The sequence below is a fragment of the Tetrao urogallus genome (genome assembly GCF_951394365.1).
Source record: "Tetrao urogallus genome assembly, chromosome: 5".
In the NCBI taxonomy this organism is placed as follows: Eukaryota; Metazoa; Chordata; class Aves; order Galliformes; family Phasianidae; genus Tetrao; species Tetrao urogallus.
Window position 1 is genome coordinate 3,567,280 of NC_136818.1, and position 17,153 is coordinate 3,584,432.

The 17,153-nt window shown below is 42.3% G+C and overlaps 1 protein-coding gene across 1 annotated transcript in view; it reads right to left on the minus strand.

Moving 5' to 3' along the window:
* The window catches only part of FGGY (FGGY carbohydrate kinase domain containing), a gene marked incomplete at both ends in the record, with an annotated part of 148,546 nt that extends 132,421 nt beyond the window's left edge, over nucleotides 1-16,125 (minus strand). Inside the window, 3 exons of the mRNA XM_079535467.1 lie at nucleotides 7,305-7,396; nucleotides 9,576-9,774; nucleotides 16,099-16,125. Coding sequence (XP_079391593.1) covers nucleotides 7,305-7,396; nucleotides 9,576-9,774; nucleotides 16,099-16,125 — 318 coding nt within the window. The remainder of the gene's footprint in view (nucleotides 1-7,304; nucleotides 7,397-9,575; nucleotides 9,775-16,098) is intronic.
* Nucleotides 16,126-17,153: the final 1,028 nt, after the last annotated feature.

Genomic DNA, 17,153 nt, shown 5'->3' on the forward strand with positions numbered 1-17,153 from the left:
GTAGCATTTCTGATTTTCATGCAATTACACCGTTAATCAATTTTGCCCCACCACTTACCCACAGTGATGCAATTCAACTTCAAAGGGACAGTTATGGGGTTTCCTCCTGACTCAGGCCAAGTTTCTGGAACAAGGAAGGTCTGTAAGGGAGACAGTTTGAGCGATGTTTCAGTCTGTCATTTAGGAACATTCACATATTAAAAAATGTCACGGGACTTGTATTGTAACATCTTGGATGTTAGAATTACCTGCTTTTTCTTCGCTCCTTACAGATACATTCTGAGTAGGTGCTCGCCAGAAAACAGGGCAAATACCAGATAAATGTAGTGATATGATTAGAGACAGCTGTTAGCAGAAAGATACTGGGGATCCAGATAGTTCTGCCTCGTCTTTGTTGTGTAGATCTATACTCTGAACTTAATACATTGCCCGAGCTTGTACTGTATGATAACAGAATGTCTGCAACACTCGGAACCCTGGAGGAAAATATAAAATATTTATTCTCCAATATTTTAGGTGGCTTCAAGTATTTTGGGCAGGATTGATCTCACACTTGTGAGATTTATACTTTGCATGACAGATGGAAATCAGAACGCACACACTGATGCTCTCATTGGTGTTGAAAACTTCTGACTTGTGTATAGAATCAGTGAAACAGAGCTGCAACACTTTCCTCCTCCAGGGGTTAACCTGCTTTTTCCTGAAACATGCAGCTTCACAGGTCATGGCCCAGAAAACAGGAGTTTCCTCAGCAATTCCTGCCTACGTGAACCAGGCAAGTGGGATGCTTTCAGAGAACTGGGAGCGATTATTCCATTCTCTCTGCAACTGTTTGAGTTGCCAAAACAGCATGAAGCAGATGTCCAGGTTCTTGCCTAAGGCTTCCTAGGAAAATTAATGCTATTTCGAAATCGTATCAGAGACAAAACTACTGATAGATACTCAAGCTTGGATCAGGAAGGAAGAAGAACGTAGTAGCTTTTGACATGCCCATTGCTGAGTGCTCTTATGAGGCAGAATATCCAGTGCACCACATCAAAAATTCCTTTAGACTATTGACACAATATTAGAAAGAGGTGGAACAAGACGGTAGACACAAGAGAACTATCAAAGGTACATTTTAAATTTCCTGTCTACATTCTGACACTGAGACTTGCTCAAGGGCAGGTAGCGACAGGATGAGGGGAAATGGCTTCAAACTGGAAAAGAGTAGATTTAGACTGGATATGAGGAAGAAATTCTTTACTGTGAGGGTGGTGAGACACTGGCACAGGCTGCCCAGTCAGGCTGTGGATCCCCCCTCCCTGGGGACCATTCAAGGGCAGGCTGGATGGGACTGTGAGCACCCTGGTCCAGTGGGAGGTGTCCAGTGGGTGTCCAGTGGGAGGTGGCCATTTTTTGCCCTTTCTGTCAGCTACAGCAACGAATTGTGATGAATCAAGATGAACATTTGAGGAAGGAAATAAAATTGTAGCTGTACTCTTATTTTAGTCTATTTCACGTCTGATTGTTTTCAAGAGCAGGACGACAAGACTGGTTGTGTAACTCCACCCTTGTGATGAACTGGCAGGATCGTTGTTTACGAGCGTGACCCAAACGCCGGAACAGCTTCCTCACCTACAGAGTGCTGCAATCCCGGAAATACCACGGGATGTCTTCACCACCTCCTTCCCATCAGCACCGCGTGCACTGGAAAGAACATCCCGAGAGATACAGGACTGAGAAATTAGGATGGCACATAATGATCCCATGGGCTGCAAGCATTTCCCTCGATAGAGTCATGGCCACCAAGGGTCAGGTCTGTAGCTATGAAGCAAGCCTGCAGGCAGGGCTTGACCCCGTGCTGGTGGGCATATAGCAAACTGCATGTGCAATTTGTATACATCCATTTGTAGGTTCTAATGCTATAACTCGATTTTCCCCACATTATCTTAAAGTAAACTGAAGATCTGGGGAGGGAAACGAAGCTTTTACCAAATGGAATGCATTTTTCAGAGCTCAACTGCAACCCTCCTTGATCACCTATTACAATCCAAGTGCCATGCTTCAAGTTTACTTGGTACTTTTTCCACACCTTATCTCTTTAAATTGACTAGCAGCTCAAAGTTTAATCTAAAGCTAATTTGTGTGCTTTTTTTTTTTTTAGCTTTAAAAATTCCCATTGAAAAGTCATCTACTCTGCCAGATGTAGGAGGTCAGCTTGATATGGGAGAAAAGTATCCATTACTCTTGCTTTGCTTTAATATGTGAGCGAAAGGAAAGAAATCCCAGATAGAGTTGAAGATATGTCTGATTGCCATCCTGTTAGAAAATATGTATGCTCTAAATCATACTTATATCACTGAGTTTCTGATGTTGCTGAAAACTGACACCAACTCCACCATCTGAATAGCTTTGCATTTTCACCCAAGAACAATTCTCCCCTTCAGAATAAACACCTCCAGGGTTGAGACTTCAGCTGCTCCATCCTGAGCTAGAGAGCTGTTTTTCCAAGCTGCTGCCTGTATTGGGCTTCAAACCAACACTGAATGAATGCAAAGAAGGAAGCCCAATACACAGCAGGCTTAAATATATGGAGGCTTTGGGGTTTTTGGAACATCAAACACTTCACAGTAGAAAATATTTGCAATTTGGTATTGCAAACATTTCCCTTCCCACTGCAAGGTTAATTTATCATAGAGGAATATATTGTTCTCAGACAGTATTGCTAGCTGGTGGTGTTCTTGTTGCACTAACTTGTTCTCAACCAGAAGAAAATTAAAGCGTCACCCGCGGTGAAGGCTGCCTTTGTGAAACTGCTTTCTTTTATGTCATGCTCCTATTTATTCAAGGAACCAACTCAGACATTGAAAGTAAGGCTAAGGGTCTCAGTGGTGCTTTTGACCTCTCAGCTATGGCCTTTTCAAGGTGTTCTGCATTTTAGCATCACCCTTTAAGTGTTACATTTTCATCTGTAACCTGTTGCTGCATTTTTTCCACAAGACTATGCAACAGCAATCCAGAACCTGTGACCACAGAGGCTTACTGGTTGCAGCTCCTCCTAGCACAGCTTCCAGCAATACATCCTTGTCATTTGCAGTGCATTTTGCCTTCAAAAACCTCACTGGTTCTCTGAGTTGAGTAACAATGTTGTTCTTACACCCACTCAGTGTCCTTAATATTGGGTAACAGGAAACGAGGGGACGAAACAAGCTATTACTTCTGGTTCCTAAGGCCTTGAATCTTTAAGCTGCAGTTCTATGTGGGTATCTGCTCTTTGACAACACTTCCCATACTGTGTTTCAGCCAGGAAGATGGATGTACCTTAGTAAAAGTGAGTCATTCACTGAACCTAGGCCAAACTCTGAAGCAAATCTGGGCCAGTTTATTGCCTCAGGAGGAAACCTGGTTTTTGCATGAATTAGACGTGAAAATAAGCAGAGCCTGACTGACATCTTCTCTGAATTCCATCTGTAAGGGTAAAACCCAGCAGGCAAGAGCCTCAGGCATGACAAAAATGAGGAGGGGAAAATGCGGCTTCCTGTCTCCCCTCCAAGAACCGAGGACACACTTACTCAAACTTAGGGTAAATTGTTAATTATTCATATGCTAATTAGCCAATGTTTATAGAACGTCCTATATATGTAAATTGGAGTAAATGCGCTTACATTTTTCCTGCAGTCTCCGACTTTCATTCTACAGCAAAACAATCCCAACTTGTTACGCCAGTTCTCTGGCCAGGCACTTCTTACAGCTCTGTTGCTAAAATTCCCAGCTCAAACTGCTCGATTGTATTTCCCTACAGAAATTTCTGCTCCGGTTTCTAGTTGCTTTAATTCCATCACAGATCGCATTCTGTTTAATGATAATTTGATTTTGCATTGCAAGACCCAGACATACATTAGGAGGTCACAACCTTTCCATTTATCTCTTAAAGTAACTATTTTTTCCCCAAGTTCCATCAGGTTAAAACAGTTAGCAATTTTTCTCCTTGAAGCGTCCCTTCAGCTTGGCCAAGATATATAATAGATCAGTGTAGCTACGAATGCATTACAACATTAGTCATCAATTAGTTTTAAACCATCACAGTAATATATCATTTATCTAGCTTGCTGTAGCACTATTGTGAACGTTTAATTTTTTAAAGGCATCTTGATTTTTTAACCTGACGGCTGCATCCTCCTTTTGTCCCCTGTACAGACATCTCCTTAAGGAACAATAAAAATTAGATTTGTTTGACCTGCACTCAGGGTTCGTTTAAGCGAGATGGATTTTAATTGCTCTGCCTACTTCACCAGACAGCTTTTTTGTAATATTCCAGACATTTACGCACTGTCTTTCTCCTTGCTGCAAGCAGGTGTGTGTGCCCACAAATGCCTGTGAAGCAGCTCTCATTCATTTCACGTGTCTGACAATCCTCTGGGAAACTGCTTACTCTGAGGTATCATTGGCATCAAATTAAGAGCCCGAGTCAATGCCACTCATTTCTTCCTAATGCCATTTTCTTTTAAGACTTAACCTCTTGAGTGGATAATCCTGAAAAATCTTTGCTAAGCTCCTTGTGCTCGTGTTGCCATCTCGTTGTGCAGATGACTCACCTCTGCATCTCCTGATAGCGAAGATGTGTACAGAGCCTGACCCGTCTCTCCCAAAGTTCACATTGTCCTTTCTACCATCTGCACGCACTTGACTTACATTTATGGTTCGAAAGAGTTTGGAGTATGAACTAGCCAAAGCTGAGAGAAGCATGCCTACACCACAGATATTCAATATCTTGAAGGATCTCTAACTTCAACTAGAAAGTCACGCGAGCAAGTTATCACAGCGTTGACTCAGGGCCGAAACACCCTGACTGCTCTGCCAGCTCAGAGCAGAGGCAGCATGAGCTCACGTTTGCCCACAATGAACCTTATTTGCTCCAGCTGCTCCACAGGGAGAGGAGAACCTCATGTAGAGTTCTCTCCCTGTTGATTCTCCTCTTCCACAGATGATACAATCTGATGATGATGTCCTCTGTCTTTCCTCTTCTTCCCATTCCTAAAAAGGAAGTTTTGGCTGTCGAGTTACCAAATCAGCATTAAAAAATGGGCCTCCTAAGCAGTTATGTGTGCCTACAGCTGGTTCTGTTCTGCTCTCTGTGGACACACACATGTACTCAATTCTCATTTGTGCTGGATGCCTATTAAAAGAACAAATCTGTGAGTGAGGAGGGTCCTTTTTACCATGTCAATGGAAGTGAAATACGTAAATCTCATGCATGCTGAGGGAGAATGTATGCTTAAAATGCTTGGGAGAACAGCTGTGAAAAAGAATAAGCTGTCTGTATAATGCTGCACAGCGTCATTGATCCAACATGCTAAGCTGATCCTCACGCAGTACATTGTGCTTGCGTTACACTGCCCACTGCTCCATGTGTGGGTTATTCAAAATACACAGCTTTTCAGACAGTACAAAAAAAGAAGCAAACTTGGCTTCTTCCATCACAATATAAGCAGCGTGGTTCACAGCAGCCAGGAAAAACTGGATTGGAAAGAACTATTCCAGCAAGGGGCCCTGTACAGCGAGCAGAGGTGAAGGTCAAGGCGAGCCTGGAAGGCATTGCAGGGATCGGAGGGGCTGCCTGCCTTTCCTATGCTGGGCAGCCATGTTATGGACTGGCATCATCTTCTGTGGTGCCAATATTTTAATCCTTCTTTAATCTGCCACTCACTCAATCTGAAACCCACTCACTTGGGAGACACCTCAGAGTGAGACCAGTGTGTGATGACAGGGGAACTACGAAACACCGAAATAACATTAAGTGTTCTACAGGAGACTAACAAATGAAATCCACTTCATTTCCTAAAAACAAAGCAGAATTACGCACTTGACCAAACAACAGAGTGCAACATCAAAGTGCAAGGTACAACTCTTTGTAGCTCGAGGCATTCTTCTTCCACCTGCCCATCTGAGCCAGCACCTGAGCCCCAGCATAGATTGTGCTAAGGGTTTCCCTCTGGACGAGAAGGAGAGGCAGCATAACATGTGAGTTATTAATTATGGCATCAATAGAAGAAATGCAGACGTCACATTGAGAGAAATCTTGTAAAACTTGTACATGATTTAGAAACTGTGAATACAGCAATGACATCAGGAGAGAGATGGGAGCTCCAATGCACTTAATTTGAAGACGGTCACATAATTCTTCCATTTCTTATTGTTTTCTTCCCAGGGCTTGTATATCCATCAATAACACACTACATTTTTTACTTCTCTGACAGAGGTACTGAAAATCAGAGCCTATTAATTTAGTGCCAAACAAAACCAGAAATGAGGCCTGGCTTCAATACTGCAATACAGGACCTCTGAGGATGAGATGCAGCAGGGCTGGAGTGCTCAACAGTCAATGTGCACCCAGGAGTCATATTTGTTCGAAAAGAAGTCACGTTACTTAGTTTCATTGGATACGTCCAGCTCATCTAGAGTCTACTTAAGCCTTGGCAAACCTCTAACTCAGAGACTTAACAAAAATATTAATGTAGACTTTTTTTTATATTATCACGTTTCGTAACAGCTCCCACCTTTGCAACCTAATACTTTCTCTTTGGAACACAGAGAACTATTGACTCATAACTGGACTGGGGTGCCAAAAACTCCCAAATTTAGAGATGTTTGGAACAAGAGAGTTTGCTTCAGACCTATCCACAACAGCAAATTAAACACAAGTCATCATCTGTGTGAGTGACATTTTCAACATGTCCAGAGCCTGGCGTGAGCAGCCATTCCTTCTCCAGTAAGATTTACAGAATTTGCACATTGACAAGTATTGAGGTAAACCATGGTCCAAGGGCCAAGTGCATAAATTAGCCCTGTCCCCTCCCTGCAGTAAATTACACATATACACACTGTAGGTTGGCTAACTATGCTTTTGGCAACTTGAACAAGTTTCTGAGAGTGCGTGTTAACAGAAGGGGAGTTTGTGTCATGCTCATGCATTTACATTTTCTTTTCTAACATTTTGTTGCAAGGAATATGTTGTACATATTTTTTTTCCCTCCATTCATCAGATCCTAGATTAAGCAGGAAAAAAAAATGGTTGCATTAGAAGTTTTGGCACGTATTGCACTTTCACAGCAGAAATGGTGTCACTTGTAGATTGGGTTGGTTTAAATTATGTAGATCAGTATAAGGTCAGCAAGAAGTGCTGGATTAGCATCCTCAGATACTGCGATCCTAACCTCATTCACAGAGCAAGTCCAGATCAAGAGGTGTCAATTAAAGCTCCATGCACAATGCTTCTTCCATGGAAGACAGCTGTATTTCCTCGGGAAATCCAAGTGCTCAACATCTTCCATGAGCCCTCTGCTTGTACAACAAAACAAAATGACCAGCTGGCAAGATGGAAAGGGGACTGACACCCTCTTTTCTTCTTTAAACACTGTCAAGTTGTCTCATGAGCTGCAGATTTGCAGTAGTCCATGTACCTGTGAAATATCTGAATCACTGTCTTCCATGTGTCAAAACGATGCCATTTCTGGGCTGTTCCATCTTCCTCCCACAGATTTACCACATTTTAGGTAAATTACATGGCCTAAAAACCCAAATACGTTTTGCAGCTCTGACTGGGTATTGATGACTTCTAAAAACATCAGACAGTGAATGCTACCAGGAAACCCACATGTTGCCCCAAGGGATGCAGTTTGCACTCCAAGTGTTCAGCTTTCAAACTGGATTATCTGTGGCAAAGCTTTTCTCTATGACCCAAAGAACCAGTAGAATTATTTTTAATTGAAGGCTGAAAGCCTCACATAATCAGATGACAGAAGAAATTGGGCTTTCTGACAAATGGAAAACACCAAATGATTTTAGATTCAATCACAAAAGAACTAAACGCTGTGTATAAGTCTCCTCCTGAAAACAAATTCAAGCAAATCCAACCTCCTGCCAGGCTTCTCACTCAGCCCAAGCCATCTTCTTGCAAAATGCCTTTGTATCCCATCTTCCAAACTGTCTGATAGATCTGCTCCCCCTCAAATCCTTGCACAAATCCTTTCCTCGGGTCGGTGGCATCCCAGCTTTGTGGCACTCCCCAGCATCCCATGGAGCAGTTGGAGGCTGTGCTGCTTCACACAGTGTGCTCAGGCTTTTCCTACCATGTCTTCAGACTGTCCCAAGGTCTCTTATGCAAAGTGAGAGAGATGAAGAGCAGAAGCCATTTCAGGACTGTGTGACGATGTTGGAGAGAGGTCAGAGCTCAGCTCCTCACCTTAGGTCCCCTGTATTCACCTTGTATCAAGCAGAACTGTTGTTCCAGATATGAGATCCAGAAATTAGTTCATTCCAGAAATAAAAGTGACAGTAAAGGTTTCCTTCCTCCCAGGCCTTTTCTAAAATTATGTCCAGGAAAATGAATTGACTGCTAGGGGCTGTCCTTGGGAGTTGGCAAAGCATCACGAAGGGCAGCAGGGAGGAAATCCTGCATGTCTGTCTACCAGAGCATTCTGTCCTTTCCTTTTGGCAGTGTATGCTCAGCCCTAGTGTGGAAGTGACCAGGGAGAGAGAGGTGTATTTACCTGGAGAGAGAGCAGAAGCAGTGACAAATAGAGGGCTGTCAGTCCCCAGGCAGCACAGGATGGCTCTGCCACTCTGCGCAGTCAGGGATCTACATTCCGGAGCACCACTGCCTCCTACAGCAACTCCCTCCTTGTCTTTGTGCTCCTGCTTCCTCCTGTGCCTCATCTGCAAACAGAGATTTGCTGCTTCACCATCCCTTCCCTCCTCTGCAATTAGGACTGCATGCCATTAATGTCCCTGAAATACAAGCCTGAGTGCAATTCCCAGACACACGGCCCTGGAGACTCTTCTCAGTGCACACCACATTTTAAAAGAAGTGCTTTCTCTTAAGCTACTCTGTCTTATTCCCAACAACAGAAGAACCTGGTAGCAACCACAGCAAACTCACAGTAGGAAAAATATCGTTAGAGAAGCATTCAATGTTCACAATAATCCCCTTTTCTACAGTTCAGCACAAATGCAGCTGGCATGGCCCAAGTATAAAAACCAGTCCTTAGAGCACAGCAGAAACCCCTGACACAAAATTTGTCAAATTCCAGAGTTTCTGTTTCTGTAAATAAAAAAGGAGAATATACAGAGGACAGTGATGTGAAAGGCAATCAGGAAATTCAGGGTCTGGTCGCAGCCCTGGTTGCAGATAGGTACCTTGGCTCACTCTGTTCCCACTTTCCATCTTCAGAGCAAAAAAATGATAATAAAAATCACAGTGAAAGCAAATGAAAAATATCTGCCTCATGATATGGCATACATTCGTATGCTTAGGTATGCTAAAGAAGAGGTTGTTTCTCAACCTACAATCACAGGATAGGGAAGTAGAAAGAGGGTAGGAGAACTGGAACAGAATTTGTTGTAGCAAATCCAGTTCCTTAAGGAAAAAAAAACAAGCTGAAGTGCCAGTTTCAGAGAAGCTAAGCATGCAGAGACTCAGAGCCTGCTGTAAAAAGTCATGGAGTTCGTATCAGGAATGCAGGCTATGACACAGAGGGAAGCGTGGCCATCACTGCGGAATAAGCCGACACTCAGGTGGAGCGGGCTGGAATTACCAGCCGAGCTGCGGGCAGGTATCACAGCAGGTGCACTGACAGTGAGGATGATGAACGCATTTTCGGTTTGGCTGGTGATGAAGCAGGAGTCCTGCTGACTAAGAGTGAGGCGGCACGGACGGTGACTGTGAGGCTGCGCTGCTCCAGGGCGAGACGCCTGCGTCGGAACGCCGCTGGGACGGCCTCGGAAGTAACGCGACTGCTGGGGGTGTTATCTGCAGATCTCGGCTGATTCCAAAGCTGTGCTGAAAGCCAAGCCCCCGCCTCAGCACGACAATGCTCCACGGCTCCTTGACGTGGCACATTCACCAGCAGGTTCAACCCGTAATTCAATTAGTCGAGTCAATAGGACAAACGCATGCGGGAACAACTGAGTCACCTTGTCGTGCACTGAGCTGAGCCCATCCCGGAGCTGCTCCCCTGGCACTGTGTGGGGCTCTGCCAGAGATCGGGTCCTCCATCTGAAACACCAAACCCTGCCTCTGCTTTGCTCCACAGACCCCGCTTAGGTGGACATGCCAGGTGATGTTTCCTAAACACTCAGACATCAATGGAGACAAAAATACTGACAAGCATCAATGCAGAGATATGTCACCTTGCCAAATTTAAGTTACTTCATCCCCAGTGTGCTTTGGCAGCTTTCACCTGTGGCTGACTATATGATTTGCTGCAGCAAAAGGCCATGAAAAGGCTGGTTCAAAAAGAAAAAGAAAAAAAAGCTGAAGAGAAGCTGAGGTTGTCATACTCAGCAAAGTAATATAATAAACACCTATCAAGAGGAAAATACATGATAGATGCCTCTGGCAGTAGAATTCCTAAGAGCCGCACGAAGTACAGGTTACAAGAAAAAAAGATGAAGACATAAAGAAGTACAGATTAATTTGGTCATGGCAGAGCAGCAAGAAAAGCAGCTGGTTCTGATATTTGTATTGACAAAGCTCTGGCTAACTATCAAATGTACCCTTCCCACCCAGGAATACTTTGGACTTGAAGGGAGCATAAACATCCCTTATCATTCTATATCATTAATTACAATTCTACTGGGCGTCCAAATGCCAGAACATTAGGAATTGAATTCCAACACGATGTGGCCCCAATCATTTAAAAGTAACAGCGCATTCTGCCCCACTGTATTCTCCTTACAGTTCACGTGGGGAGAAGCATGACCTGCCATATGGAAAATATCAATCAGAATAAAACATTTGTATCATACTTTAAGAGTCGTTCATGGTCTCCCAATGGTATTTGCCATAAAATCAAGTAAACGGAAGGTTGTTCAAGCACTATTAAACTCAGAGACTGTGAACGGATGCCCATCTAGTTTTACTGCAGTCTGGTGTAGTCTTTCTTAATGCAACACGCACATTTAGCAGTCTACAAATTCCATGGATGACTTCAGTAAAAGTGGGAGGTTGTGCTACCAAAGGAGAACGTGAGCCAAAGATGTTCTATTATCCATGTCCTATTAAAGGTCAGAGAGAGCTCTTACCTCAGTTCTATAATGTGACCAGAAACTTAATTGAAAATATACAAAAAGGTTATTAATAAAGGTTATTAATAAAGAGATGAAGCCACAGTAAATTTAATATAGCTCACAGAAGGACTTTTTCTAGAAAGAGAAGGTTATATAGATAGATAGATAGGCCTTTAATTAAGGTGTATAGCTGAGTTAAGTGTAAATTTTCCAAACAAGCAAGAAGATGAAAAACTGGTAATTGCTTCCAATTTATATTATAAAAATCAGTCATGTTCATTTTGCTTCCTATGACAGCCTTACTCAATTCTAAAGTTCATTCACTTAATTGGAAGGGAGATATCTCAGTAAAATCATAAGGAACTGAAGAAAGGGACAGACAGAGTGGAAAAACTGAACAAACAGCACTTTAAGTGAAATCATTTAAACCCCTCGTCCAAGATTCTCAAGAGATTGTTTGCTGCCCTCGGGGGATATTTATTATCAAAGGCGAGTAGGAAAAGATCAGAAATCAGATCACGGAAAAGTCTCAAGTGGTCGTTTTGAACGCTGAACCTTAAGAAGACCCCATTTCTAATACTGCCGTAATTTTTCCACATCTCACAATCAGCATAGATGAGAAACTCAAGGATTTCTCTCACAGAGACCTCTTGCAACGACAAAATGCCTCAGTTAAGGATCACCAAAATGTACCCATGCACAAAAACCATATTTGCTTCAACCGTGTTCTTCTCTTGCACTTTTTCACAGCTCAGAGTTGAAGGAGTTTCATACCCCCCTCTTCATGCAACTCTTGTGGCATTAATTGACCTCAGGAAAATGAGTCTTTGTGGGTTTGGGAGTTATCCAGTTCCTTACATGGAAATGATACTTGGTGAGTTAAGTGGCAAATAACAAGCAGGAATGGTAAGAGATAACATTTATAAATTACAGTCCCAGAGAATAATTTACAAGTAATTTACAAGACCAAATACAACCTCAGGAGCACTTGCTGACTACTTTCAAATAGCAAATCTACATCTCTTTTGCAGGTAAACTGCCTCTAAAAAGATTAACTTGAGGGAGGGAGGTATTTAATTTTCAGTATGAGTATTCACACAGCATCAGTGATATCAAGAAACCTGCCAGCCTCTCTCCTCCTGACAAAGACTTACACAGGACAGCTGTTTCCACATCTCCTGTTAATGGATAAGAGATAAAATTCTGTAATTATCATCCACAAAAGAGCACTGAATTTTAATCTTCCGATAAATAAATCAGAATAACTGCACCATTAATATATTCCTGACTTGGACAGTGGGCTCTGCTGCAGACAAAATCACTGCCAGTGCTGTGCACAAGCCTCAATGAACGTCATTTAAACAACCACTTGTGGAGGATCCAGAGGATCCAGACAGAAGACAGCACAAGTGGGGAAGGCTGAGGTAAGGCACTGGTAAGTAGCACAGAGCTAAATCTCTCCCTGTCAGATGTCTGATGATGTTACAGAACTTACAGGTGGCTTTGGTTTACCATCTTTGGTCTCTGTAGGGAATGAACATGGGACACTGCTCCATCATTAGAAAGAAAAGGTTAATAATGCTGTAATGCTAATAACTTACAAAATTCAAAGTAACCACGGTGTGAAAATATTTAATACTTTCAATAATCAAACTGGCGAGCAAGGCTTAACTAATGAAATAGCAAGGTCAGAGTAAATAAAGTCTGGGATGTTAGGTTGCTAATAGGAACAATTAATGGGTTATCCTTAAACAATGCAGGACTCAATCAAACAACCAAAACATTCTTCAGTTAAGATGGGAGGAATGAGATTTCCATACGTGAAGAACATTAAAGCTAGCAGCAATCAATTTTTATCTGTCAGCAGGAAGCAACGATAGGGCTCCAGAAAGCACAGGGAGGATTAGGGAGAGCAGCAGACAATCAACAGCGAAACAAAGACAAAGCTGGAAATATAACTATAAAGTGCTTGAGGAAATCCCTAAATCCACTGATATTACAGCATCTACAATGACTTCTCAGTTTTGTGGCCAACCACAGTATCAGAAGAGTTCTGTCATTTGTGGGACTGGAAGTAGGATCAGGTCCTGACAGCAGGATGTTAAAAAAGCTTCAGTGAGGTTTGAAGTTATTTCATGAAATGTACCTATGGTGACTTGCTGAGAAAGACAGAGGTGGCCTCAGCCACGAAGGCAGAAAGAAGTTAAAGAAAAGCAAGACACTGAGCCGAAGCATTTTGGTAAGCAGGCACTTGGAGAGAGCAGCACTAGGCAATGGCAGCAGCCAGGCTTGCTGCACACTGTGCACTTTCTTCTGTTGATGTAGCAAGACAGCTGCTGGTGGAACTGCATGGGAACTGCACCACTGACATAGCACAACTCCTAAATAAAAAAAATTGAAAGCATAATAAAACAGAGTGAAGGTGTCTATATTCTGTAGCCCACGTTATTTCTATAATCTACCTTACAGCACAGCATCGCAAATGGTTGCACAGGTCCCAAGAGGAGGCAGTAACCTCCATCATGAGGGCAGAAAAGCAGTTCTAAGAGTAGAGAACTTCTTAATGTGGTCTTATTGCTTTGCTTTTGTTTTCAGTAAATGCCAAATAAGCTGCCTTCAGGAAAACGGAAGCCTGCTAATCTCCTTTATCCAAGTGGGCACAGTGCTGACGGGTTGATGGTTGGACTTGATTATCTTAGAGGTCTTTTCCAGCCTTAATGATTCCATGACTCCACAAATCAAGGGTAAAAGCAAGCATCCAGGCAGTCATCCCAGACTTGCTGAGATGATGTCTTAACACCTTACCTTACTCTTCTCACTGACTGAGGGATAGAGCAAGCACAAAGATTTGGCACTAGAAACAATTTGGATAAACCTCCACATTTGCTAAGAATTAAGCCCTAAAAAGAACTTATCTGGCATCTGAAATATAGTAGGATGTGAAAGACTGGCAAAAGCTAAAGATATATAATGGAAACTCCCTTTGCTTTCAGCAGGGAGAGCAGATAAGGTGTAAGAAGAACTGAAAGGATCTGTTATTTCAAGGAAAAAAACATCCAGGTTTCTTGTCCAGAGAGCTGTTCTGAACTGGAAGTACCCCACATCCCTCTCTGTGCCAACTTCTGCTTCTGCCAGTAAAATGAGTCCTTACACTACATTGCTATTGTGCAGTGCTTCTAAAAGGATGCAGCATACATAGAAAAATGCAGCTGTTAAGATCAGCTTCCTCACTCTCTGTTTTATTTAATTTTTTTGCTTGTCCGTGTGCCCTGAAACAAATCACAGAATGACAGACAGGCCAGGGTTGGAAGAGACTTCAAGGATCATGAATCTCCAACCCCCCTGCCACATGCAGGGCCACCAAACTCCCCATTTAATAGCAGCCCAGGCTGCCCAGGCCCCCATTCAATCTGGCCAAATGTGAAGCCTTACATCCCAGTGCAATCATCCTTCACTCATCCCCTCTCCTGACGTATCCAGTGAATCTTTAAGCATTACTAGAAAGGGAATAACACCACACAAGCCTTATATCATTAGAAAGTTTGGCTACAATGATCCCAGCAGCAGTTAGCACCGTTTTTTTAAGGAGAGTATGCATGAACAAAGATAAGATGTTGAAATACATTTCCAACAGTTCTGGTATCACTGCATGTTACACACCATTCTTAGAGAAAACTGGGCATGTTATCTACAGCAAGACAAAAAAACAGCAACAAAGCACTACCGACTCAAAAGGTGCAACCCGTCAAAAATTAGTTTTGCTTCTTGACAAATCTTCTCCTGTGACTGTCCAATGTTCTGTTTTTTTTGGTAGATTATTTTCTCATTCAATACATCACACATTTTTTACCAGTCTTGTTCAAAACACCATGATTTTCCAGTTTCTTATTCTAGTATAGGCAGCAAAATAAGTTTCCAAAATCAACTGTTACGCAACAATAAGAAAATAATGCAGAACATTGTTGCAATGTGGTAATAAATTTAAAAATCTGTTCTTTGTTAGGGCCCAACCCAAAGCCCTGTAATGTCCGTGGAAAGACTTCAATCAAATTTGATCTGCTCTCGTAAGTACAGCCATTAATTCAGACTGAAATGTTGATAGTGCTTTACTTTTCACAAACAACCATCAGCAACATCAACGGGACTTACCCATGTGCAGGCAAAAGGGCAAAAAGTGAGCACACTGTTGGCGTCAAGTTGTCTTACCTAGCAAATGCTATCCCGAGGTGAACACACCAGCAAACTGTCAGTCAGCCTCATTTGCTCCCCAGATAACAATTCACAAGCACCGAGATGCCAAACATCACTGAAAGATGCTACAGCAGGAAGAGGACAAACTGCAAGCTGAAACGTTGGGGAAGATCCTGACCTTTTTTGCTGTCCAGTTGCACCGATCTCTTTTCACATCATGGGCTTTACTCCAGAATTATATATTCATCAGTCTTCTGAAACAAAACAAAGCAAAACAACCACCAGTAACTTCTATACTGCCCCTTAAGCACCAGTTACACCACTAACTTCTATCCTGCCCCTTAAACATTCCCATTTTGACCTGCCTCAGCCTTCATTCCCCTGGCTGTGTTTCACTGCCTTTGGTTTTGTTTACCTTTATATTTATAGGTAAAGGAAGTCATTCTATGTCTAGCACTTAAATATATAGTAGATAAGATAAAAAGGATGTTGTTTCTTAAACTCTTAGCATTCTAATTAGCATTAGAATATGAAACTGAAAGGCAGGAGTGATTTATGCAGTCACCACCATTCCAGAAGGTAAGTTGTTGCATGCTCTCGTGGACAATGCATAGGGTTGGAGCTCATTTTGCTCCTGACATCCAGTTCAACCATAGGCAAACCACACAGTTTGATCCTAGACCTACTGAAGTCATTGGCAAAGGTTCTTTTGTTGCAACAGCACAGGATCAAGTCCTGCATCTCTCCTTTTCCTTTGTTGCAAGGTGTCCCCAGGGTGGAAGCGCGTGAAGAGTTTCAAAGATCTAAAGTACTATGGTTGTCATCCAGCAATTCTTATTCATGCCTGCTAATTTTTACTTGTGGGAGTAGATCCATTGGCCCCATAGTCGTCATTCTTTCTAACACTGCTAGTATTATTCATCACACATCTAGTTTTCCTGCATGTTTTTATTAATTTTAAAAGCGGAGTATTTTTAGCATCACATTTCACATGTTGAATAGATGCATGATACAATTAACTAAAGAAATGTCACAAGAAACACAAAGAAAATATTATTATTACATCTGATAATTGCCCCTAGTTTCTCTCAAGTCAAACATTCTACTGCTCACAATAAGCTTCAAAGATTGGATTTGCTCTTTCATGTTTTCTTTTCATCATCCTTGAAGCCAGGATCTTCCTCAGCCCTGTGGTGTTGCTGTATTTTGTAGATCCTTCCCTGGATTCTCAAAAAGCAATAAGATGAAGTGGGTCCAGAATGCAGAAATGGGTTTGGCCAAGTTTGCCAACATCCAATTTTATGACTGAGTAGCCTAATTATTTTTCTTTCATTATTCCCAGAGTTGGAATTGCTAATTCTCTGCCTATCACCCATTCTGTGGTTTTGTTACTTCAGAATGAGGCAGATGTCTTCCTTTGGGAAAGGGCCTTATGGGGCAGAGGTTTATGAGGTTGCCCATAGGTTAGATGCATTTCTCTTTTCACTCCAAAAGGAATAACAAAAAGCTGCTACAAGTGACATCTATAAAAGAAATAAAACAAAGTTACCCAGCCACTCTAAGTACATGGGCATGCCTGGAACAAGGTTAAGCAAAAAATTGCTAGCATCCATTTATTTCTGTGATTGTTTTCATACAAACCAGGCTTTGGCCCATCTTTTATCAAACACAGCCCTTTGCACATGATAATGTATTGGTGTTAACCTTCATCTTACCTAACTTTAGCTAACATCAATCAGCAATCATCATGTTTTGTAGAGTATTAGGAAGTGGTATTACGAAACAACTTCAAAGGGCAATCCACCTCACCCCAACAGAACTGAGACCAACGGGATGAATCACTCTCTCAGGAGTACCTGCTTGTCCCCACTGACAACAGATCAAGAGCTGGATGGCTTCCTTAGGTTGAACAC